Source organism: Helianthus annuus, chromosome 16 (assembly GCF_002127325.2).
Source record: "Helianthus annuus cultivar XRQ/B chromosome 16, HanXRQr2.0-SUNRISE, whole genome shotgun sequence".
NCBI classification, from domain to species: domain Eukaryota; kingdom Viridiplantae; phylum Streptophyta; class Magnoliopsida; order Asterales; family Asteraceae; genus Helianthus; species Helianthus annuus.
In genome coordinates, this window is record NC_035448.2 from 116,823,531 (window position 1) to 116,833,544 (window position 10,014).

At 37.0% G+C, this 10,014-nt stretch overlaps 1 protein-coding gene across 1 annotated transcript; it reads right to left on the reverse strand.

Moving 5' to 3' along the window:
- Positions 1-1,419: 1,419 nt before the first annotated feature.
- LOC110919523 (leucine-rich repeat extensin-like protein 3) lies at positions 1,420-2,384 on the reverse strand. Its single transcript, XM_022163789.1, has 2 exons — positions 1,914-2,384; positions 1,420-1,728 (listed from the first exon to the last, which is right to left on the reverse strand). The coding sequence occupies exons 1-2, from the start codon at positions 2,382-2,384 to the stop codon at positions 1,420-1,422; spliced, it is 780 nt and encodes a 259-aa protein (XP_022019481.1).
- Positions 2,385-10,014: the final 7,630 nt, after the last annotated feature.

Here is a 10,014-nt window from a genome sequence, read left to right on the forward strand (position 1 = left end):
GTCGCAGTTAAAACACCCTTGTCCACGTCCTTGATCGTCGCCATTTCCGCCTTGATAGTTGTTGTTGTCGTTGTTTCCTCTGTGATTCCCACTCCCATCTTGACCTCCATTTCCACGTTCAGTACCTTGCCTACACGTCTCCTTGACATGCCCCACTTTGCCACAGTTATCACATTTTCGATATTTACATCACCCGATATGATATCGTCAACAATTGTCGCACTTAGGTAGGATACCCATGTACTCTTCCCCCTTTTTGGCCTTGTTCTTATTATTCGCCCAAGTACCTTTTTGGAAATCAGTGAGCTTCCTTTTGTTCTTTCCAGATGACTCCACCTGAGTTTCCTTCTTCTCGTCAGGGGTCGAAAGTTTTTCCAATCTAAGTGCTTCTTTAGTGAGCGCCACACTCAAGTTACTCGCATCGATAGTTGTTGGAGGCGTTGATGTCGTCATCAAGCTCAGAATCTGAGGCGCCAATCCCTAGACGAATCGTCCTATCCTCTTAAACTCTGGTTCCACCAGATATGGAACGACTCGCGACAAATCGTGAAGTTTCTGCACATAATCCACCACCTTTGGACCTTCCATCTTCAGGTTCCAGAATTCAATTTCCAGCTTCTAGATTTCCATCTGAGGACAATACTCCTTACTCATCATCTTTTTCAACTCATCCCATGTCAAAGCATACGTAGCAGCCTCGCCCATTGTCTGAACCGAAGATTCCACCGTGACAGAGCCTCATCTTGAAACAATCCAGAAATGTATGTGACTTGTTGCTCTGGAGTACATCCGCTCATTCGCAAAACAGAATCTGTATTCTCGACCCATCTCACAAAAGCTACGGCACCTCCAGTGCCGTCGAAGTTCAGAGGCTTGCAGTCCAAAAACTGCTTGTAGGTACAGCCGTTAGGTGAGTTATTCCCTGAGGTACATCCGCTGTGTCTGTAGCGAACAACCTCGTGTCGAGCTATGGCCCGTGAGATGTTCGCTCGTAATTCTGCCTCGGTCAGCCGAATGATCTCTTAAGGAGGCATCTTTTAAGAAGATTGTATGGGTCAGGTCTTATTTGTTCAGGAAATGTATATAGTTGCCTAGAGGTCGTATGTACATACACATAATAATTCATCATATCAAGCAATCATATAACATCGCAATCATAGCACAAACATGTATATCAACAACATGTTTAATGAGAACATGACGATCGATCTTTCATTAATCATCGACCACAAGTATTGTTACATGTTTTTACAAAAGTATCATATCAAAAGGGAACGCAGGGTCACACTACCCTTGTCCAACAAGTCTACCAATCTACAAAAGTCTTACAATCAAAAGGTGGTCTCCAAAAGGCTTCACAAGCTCAGCTCAGTAGTGGTGCTCTCATTAAAGGTAATGCATCTGCATAAGACCAAAAACCTACTGTACTGATGGCGGAGGAGGAGGAGGGAGGAAAATCAAACTGAGGACATGTGCAAGCTCCTCCTCGAGTTTGTGCACATGACGAAGCAAATAACGGACCTGCTGCTCGATGGTGAGGAATCGAGCATCAAACTCTGGGAAAGGAGTAAGAGGAGCAGGTGGACGTGCGAAAGGAGGCGGTGATGAATGAGGGGGAACAAAAGTAGACTGACAAGGACACGGTAAGGGACGCGGTATCGACTCAAGCTCCAAGACTCTGCGACGCATGACTTCAAATCGAAGCTGAAGCGAATAAAGTAACTCATCCTGTGTATAGCCAACAAAATGTGAGGGATGGTAGGGGTCTGAGGTCGGCATAGAATACGGTGTGGACCCTCGGAATGACTCATCAAGCGGTGCAGTAATGAAGGGTGCAAATGGTGCGGCCTGAGGGATCTGAGGAAAAGTTGCTGAAGCAAAAGGATCACCACGCGGGTGCTGCCCAGAAGTACCTTCCCCTGGACGGGTGCGGGTATGTCCTGCAAGAAAACGATTGGTAAATCGACACGATAAACATCAGACTCCGCAGGGTGAAAAGGAGCAACATTAGCGGGTGCAGGTGCAAGTGGAGGAATGAGTGGCTCAATAATAGGAGGGTCAACGGGTGCAGGAACTGGGTCAGGTCTGAGGGGTGCAATGTCAGGTATGCCAAAAGGAATAGGGTCATGATCAGGTAAAGGCTCAGGATCAGGTATCGGCTCAGGATCAACAGGTGCTATATCAGGCTGATCGACAAGAACAAAGTCTAGCTCAAGACCAGGCTCAAGCTCGTGTGGAGGGGATGGTGCAGCTGACATGGCAGTATCATCATCAGAATCAGTGGCATAACATCGCAATCCAACTGCCTGCAAGGTGTAAGCTAAAGTCAGAGGAAATCTCAATAACAGGGATCTCAAGGAGAGGAATAGCAACAACGTCCTCATCTAGCTCTCCATCACCATGGGCATCATCAGGAGGACCATCAACAAATAAATCAACGTCAACATCAGTCAAATCGTCAAAAGGCAAATCCTCGAGAGGAATGGCCACTAAAGGAACGGGAGCGAGGATCGGTGCCACGACATGCTCACCATCGGGATGATCGATGATAAGATGATCATGGACTGGGGTGGGAATAACAAAAGGATCCTCGTCTAGAATGCCATCAGCAAGCGGTAAGTCGTCTCCAAAGTCAGGAAACGCGAATGGCTACGAGTCGTCGTCGTCTGACAGCAAATCTGGGTCGCTCTCAGTATTGAATGTAAGGATCTCCGGCTCGCTCGCACCAATAGCCATGGGGTCATCGGTATTGGACAGTCCGCTCTCGGATGAAGACAAAGTGTCTGCAACAGAACAATCATAATATATGCACATGTATTAACCATTATCATTATGCAATCAAAGACAATGAAATCATGTAATCATGTATCCTTCCTAGTCTCCCAGACTAAACCACAAAAGTAAACCTTGAAATCGTGTTTCCTGTCTTTCTTGTTTGTAAAAATGTTTGTTTCCCTGGATCTGGGCGTTTCGTGTATGCAATGAAAACATGTTGTAAAAATATTTTCGTGAGAGCCCTAAGGATTGTAGTCTAGACTCGAGAAGGAATCCTAGTTCGCTACAATCGACGCTCTGATACCAAACTGTCACACCTTGACTTTTGCGGAAGCGTGATTATGTGTGACTTGCTTAATATCATTGCATTCAACCATAACAAACAACTATAAGATAAACCAATATGTTCATCCGTTGATTAAGTTTAGAACATTACAATAACATTGTTTTAGAATTCAAAACACAGACTTCGAATCTGAATTATAAACCATGCAATTTGTTTTGGAGTTCCATAAGGACCTTTTCAAAAGACACTAATGAAAACTAGGCTTTGAAATATGTATCCTATCCAGGATAGGATACACACCCCAAACCATTCGACACCAGATGACATCTTTTATTCCCAACAACACTCGAAAACTTCAACGCCCGCCAGATCCATACTTAGTTTCCTGAAATACATGTAGTTTGAAAACATCAACAAAAGTTGAGCGAGTTCATGTGTTTAGTGTGTGAGCTCGAATAAACTTTGTAATCTTCATAAGTAAGTATGTATTTGTCAAACCCTGGTATGAAAGCAACAAGGAAAACAGATCATTAATGGTTTTCAAAGCCATTAGTATGTGTGACGTGATGCAGGAAGACTCAAACCTAGCAGATTTTGCACCGGGCTTTAGTTTGTGAACATAGTCACCACATGGGCCAAACCCCGGTCCACACGGGTGTGGGCTCGCTACACCCAAATAGATCTATCACTCATGTCCCTTGGTCCTACTGTGAGGATTAATGGTCTTAAGCGTTGTACCCACCACTCACATGTTCTAGTAGTACCTTTCCTTAGCTAACCATACCACATATAATTGTTTGTAAACAGTTTGTAACATGTACTTCACCCCCGAAGTTATAAAACTGAAAACAGTTAAAAGAAAAAGGGGGAATCATGAACTCACAGTCTTGCGTTCTTCGTAATCACTGTAACTCAAAGCTTCTTCCGGTGTACACGACTACCTACAATGTACTATGATCTATTAGACGAGCGGGCCGTGCCTTGACTTTGTATTAATTGGTGTCTTTGAGTTACATTCTTTGTGTCTTCAATATTATTCCAAGTTATATAATTATTTGTTAAAATAATAAATATTTTAACTTAAATTCTATTTATTAAATTTTGGAATAATAGTTAAAACAATATATATTAACTTGATACTTTTCAAGTATTTATACATGTATTTCCTTCCCAAGGATGGGTGTATTTGTACTTGTATCCTTATACTTGTATATTTTGCCATATATTGGGGTCGTATTCCGGAGTGTATTTATACGTACAAAAATACGTATCTTCTTGTAATTGTTAAGTATTCTTATACTTAATTTTGTATTAATTTTTCCGGAATAATACTTCTAGTGAAAATACATTAATATATATTTCCAAAATATATGTTTTAAGAAACATTACTTAGAAAATTTTTTTATAATTTTTCCTTGGCAAAAATATTTGTATTTTCATATAAGTTCCAAAAATAATATATTTTCAAGTCTAACTTAGAAAATATATATAAAAACCCATTTTCCTTTCAAAAATAATATATTTCACGTTTGTTTGAGAAAATATATATATTTCTTCCAAAAATAATATATCTTCTAAAATTTCAAGAAAAATAAATAATATTTACTTGCCAAAAATAATATATTTTCTCCTTGTCAAAAATATGATGTAAATTTGTAATAATTGTAAAAATCATATTTTTGTTTCCTTGGTGCCCAAAATATTATTTACCAAAAATATACTTGTGAATAAATTTTCCGGAATATTTTTGTTAGTTATATTTACTTTGTTCGGTTTCACCGATATTTTGTGTATTCTTTGTATATTTATTTCTTGGAATTTTGGTAATATTTTAGATTGTAATTTTTAGTATTATGACGAGTTATATTATTTCAAGTCCTAAAATAATATAACTAATACACATAATATACAAATAATCACAAACACATGGTGACTTCTAAATATATATTTCCTAAATACATATTTAGTCACTTTTATTTATAAAAACCGACCTCCAATATTTATATTTTGTAACAAAAATTATGGCAAACTTTATGTGAAAAATCCATGGTTTAAAATACACTTATAAATATTTGTTTAGAAATATTTTTCTAAGTGTTTAATTTTTAGAAAAATTTTGCCATAGTTTCCCCTAAAATGGAGGTTTCCATGCTTTCAAAGTATATTATTTTCTTTTGTAAATCAACACAATCAATCAGCAATCAATAATAAACAATCTACACTTACCAATTTTGCCAAAATCAAGCATAATCTACCATTTCATGAACTTGAAAATTTATAAAGATTTGTAGTAACTTACTAGTGTATTTAGTAAGCCTTGTTACCCTTTAAATTGTGATTGATTCTTTAAAAACATTATTTTTAAAGAAAATAGATCTTTACAACTTGTGATTTCATTTTCTAAAAATGTTTCTTCTTGGATTTCTCTTGTTACATAAGTGTTTCTACACCTTATTAACCACCAAAAATAAGGTTTATTTGTTTAAGAACCAAGTTTAAGTGAAACTTGTATTGTTTTTTTTTTTAACTTGGTTTCTTGAAAAATCACTCTTGAAATCTTAGATGTACAAGATTTACAACTTACTTTAGTCATCATTTTACAAGAACACAACATATTCTTTCAAGTTCATGTTTCTCATGAGGATGATCTATAATCCTACAACATGTTCATCCTCTCATCTTGCTAGATTATGTTTTTAATCATGATCTAGCAAGATCATATGATGATCTACATCATTTTCATAAGCAAACAATGATCAACAAGTAGATTAACACATAAACAACATAGTTTCTTCATGATTTAAGCTTATGTTAAAGCTTCATTCTCTTGGTTCTTAGTGTTCTTCAAGATTAACATTATGTATCAACTTTTAACCACTTGAAATAGATGTAAAATGGAGTGCATGATGTTCTTACCACTAGCTCAAGGCTAGGGATGATCAAGAGAAGAAATAGAGTGGATAAAAGCAAATGAAGAAGGTCCTTGAACTTCCGAAAGCTCCTTGCTTCCTTATGCAACCTCTAACACACTTGTATATGCTTAGAATATATGAGACTTGATTGATGATGGTGGTGGTGGTTGTTGTTGTTTACGGCCGTGAATCAAGAAGGAGAGGAAGAGAGAAAGTGTGTGTTAGTGTGTGAAAGATTATGAGAGTTATGCCTTAGTAGGTTATACTTATATCCAATTCTCATGAGTTTCCATTGTATATTATGTTTAGTAAAGAAAGAACAAGATCTATTTTAATAATCTTATAAAATCTTAAGGTGGGGCCCTTGTTGGTAGATCATAGGTGTGGGGGGGGGGTCTAGGTGTAGGCTTTAACCAATTGTTAGTTACTTAGGTTAGAATCCAAGTATTAGTTAGGGATTTAGTCACTAGATATTTATATAGTGTGTTATGATGTCCGGGGACCATAACTAGCTTGGTAGTGTTAAAACAGTGCTTCTAGTGAAAATTTGGTGTTTCAGGTAGTGTCCGGTTGTTCGGTTGGTTACCGGTTCGTTAAGGTGCTAAACTACGCAGTTTAGTGTGCTTTATGTTACCTTTTATGACAGTTTCGATTCCCGACACTTAGGAAAGCATTCAAGACCATTTAACCATATTTCTGCATGATATTAGATTGTTTAAATGCTGAACTTGCTGATTTTCTGCAGAATTCTGTAGTTTATGTGAGTTTTAGGCACTTTCCGGCACTTAAACTATCTCTAGGAAGGCAGTTTTGTGATCCTTACTTTCCTACACACTATACTAGTGTAAGAATTGGTTTCTGGCCCATTCTGTACCTCAATATCATTTCTGTCTGTGTACTGAATTCCGTCAGTATTTTTCTGATTTGTCTGATAACTGTGCTGCCGGTGCTTTGTGCATCATTTGAATTAACAAAGTTTGTATGCAGTGATGATATGTCATTTGCAATATATGATGCACATGTATGTGTGTGGTAATAATCAGAGAGCAATTCAAGTAATTAATTGTAATTCAGCACAGTCATTAAGTACTATTCATTGTTTAATAATTGTATGGATGCATGCTAATTTGACAGTTGTCACAAATCAGCAATTAAACATCAAAATACAATGCAGAAATAAGGTTTAGATGTCCAGAATAACTTGTAAAGTGTCGGGAATGAAAACTGTCATAAAAGGTATCTCATAACTCACTAAACTGCGCAATTTAGCACCTTAACAAACCGATAACCAAACGAATATCCGGACACTACCTGAAACACCAAAATCAAACTAGAAGCATTGTTTTGATGTTAAAAGACTAGTTGTTAACACTAAACACCTTATTTCACACCACAACACCTAAACACACTTAAACACCTAACTAAACACTTGAAATTGAACTAGATTATCTAACTAATCATCAAAACCAAACTAGTTACCCCCCGCCCCATGAGGCCGGTTACAAGGGGCCCCACCACCCTACCATTTTTTGATTATTATATTTGAGATGTTTCAAAGATATTAAACATTGTGTAATGAAATGTTGTAGGATAAAAGAACATAGAACCTTAGACTTCATCACTTTCGCTTCTTAAAATTTCAAACCACAAAAACCTCTCCTCCTCTCTCAAAAGCTACGGCCAAACACTCCCATTCCCACATCCATTTTTCTAGCCCATTTCAACATAATCCAAGCATATTCTAAGGTGAATCAAGCATAGCTAAGAAGGTTGCAAGCAAGGGAACTTGAAGGACCAACTTGAGGAGCTATTAACCACCACGTTTCTTCCTCATCTTCCATCTTGTTCATCCCTAGCCTTTGTGCTAGTAGTAAGTCTTCTTGATCATGATTTTACACCTTGTCTTAGTGGTTAAAGTATATATTATTTTTAACAAGTACCCCGAATAATTGTATGGAAATAATTTAAGTTAAAATATCTTTATTTTAACTAATATATATACAATTTGGAATTATATAATTACATATACAACATACACCGAGGTGTAACTCAAAGTAAACCAAATTTCCAAAATAAATCTTAATAAATGACTAAGGCTAAGAGTCGTTACACGACCTAAGTGTCTAATAAAACTTAGCACGTGTGTAGGTAGTAGTACGACTTGAGGACATCCACTTTGAGTACACGAGGCTTCGGACGCAAATTTGTGAGTTCACTTCCCCCTTTTCATTTAATTGTTTTCGTATTTATAACTATCGGGGGTGAAATACATGTTTCAATGGTATGATTTAGCTAAGGAATGAACTGTTAGATCATGTGAATGAGTAGGCGCACTCTTAAGGCCATTAATCTTGTTAAGACCGAGGGGCAGGAGTGGTAGATCTATCGGGTGTAGCGAGCCCCACTCATGGGTCCTTGTGTGGCCGCATGTAGTGACTATGTCGTTCCAGCCGGGTGGACCCGAGGAAATTTGCTAGGTTTGAGCACTTCCTACACACCCACACATATTAATGTCCTTGCAAAACATTAATGATCTGTTCATAGACACTTTACATACAGGTTATCAAAAGAATTATCTCAAATGTTTACAAGTTTATTGGAGCTCACACAAAACACATAAACTCGCTCAACTTTTGTTGATTGTTTTCAAACTACATGTATTTCAGGAAACTAGATGGATCGTCGGCGTTGGAAATGTTTTCAAGAAGTGAATTACAAGATTAGATGTCATCCACTTTTGAAGGGTTTGATTTGTATATCTTATCCTGGATAAGATATATGAAGCAAAGCCTTGGTTAAACTAGTCTTTTGTCAAAAGTCCATGTGTGGAACTTAATCTCTTTTGATGGGTTGTAGCTTAACTTGAAGTTATGTTAGTTGAAACTTAACAACTTATGTTTGTAATATTTTTAAAACTTATGAATGGAAGAACATCATTTTAGTCATTTAGTTGTTTATTATAATTGAATGCAATGAAAGCTGATCAAGTCACACGCACACGCTTCCGCAAAAGTCAGGGTGTGACAAACGGGTCTTGTTCAAGTCATAGACTTGGACCGGTTAAATTAAAATAATGAAAACTGTACGATACACTTGATTAAACGATGACCAGATAGAATGCAGTTTAATCCCAACAAGTACTAAGACTTGTATAATATGGGAAAACTATATACATTCTAGAATTTGAAATGAATTTGAAAAGATTTGACCCGTTTCGGTAAACTTACGTAAACTAGTTACATAAGCGTAACCGTACGCACATAGGCGTTATCGGGTGATCGGATGAGCTATAAACAAGTTCCATATGCCAAAATAATTTAATTATGATATAACATCAGTAGGTTATCCAATTTATCCATTATGTTTTAAAACTAAACTATGCACAACAAGGGCATTTTGGTTATAATATGGCATAGTTCATGAACTTGTATAAAAACTCATGTTATAAACAAGTTCATTCTGCCAAAACATGTTAATTGTATTACCATATCAGTAGGTAATTCATTTCATATGTTTATCGTTAGTTAAAACCATGTTTTGCACAAAGAGGGCATTATGGTCAAAAATAGGCATATTATAAGAACATGTGCAAAAACTCAGAATCTGATTATGATCAAGTAGTATAACCACAGAGGGTTATTCTACACTATAATATGATCATAATGCAACTTAGAGGTGTACAAATCGGTTTTTTTCAAAAACCGGTTTCGGTTTTTACACCCAAAATAAAAACCGGTTTTTTTTATAACCGGTTCCGGTTACTAACCGGTTTTTGAGGTCCAAATCAATAACCGGTATAACCGGTTGGGACCGGTTTTTAACCGGTTTTTCCCGGTTTTTTAATAACCGGTTCGGTTAATAACCGGTTTTTGAAGTCAAGAATAGTAACCGGTATAAAAACCGGCGGTTAAAAAAACCGGTTAAAAAAACCGGTTTCGGTTTTTTTTTTCGGTTTCAGTTCTAAAACCGGTTTTTTTGTACACCTCTAATGCAACTACTAATCAGTAGTTAAAGTTGCTAAATCGGGTCAGAATCGAAAGT

What these genes read in the sequence shown, in the direction of transcription:
- LOC110919523 (XM_022163789.1), bottom strand. Translation starts at nt 2,384, where the DNA reads ATGAGGACGTTGTTGCTATTCCTCTCCTTGAGATCCCTGTTATTGAGA. An exon ending in CCGCACCCGTCCAGGGGAAG is followed by an intron (nt 1,729 to 1,913) that starts GTACTTCTGGGC and finishes GGCTATACACAG; the next exon opens with GATGAGTTACTTTATTCGCT.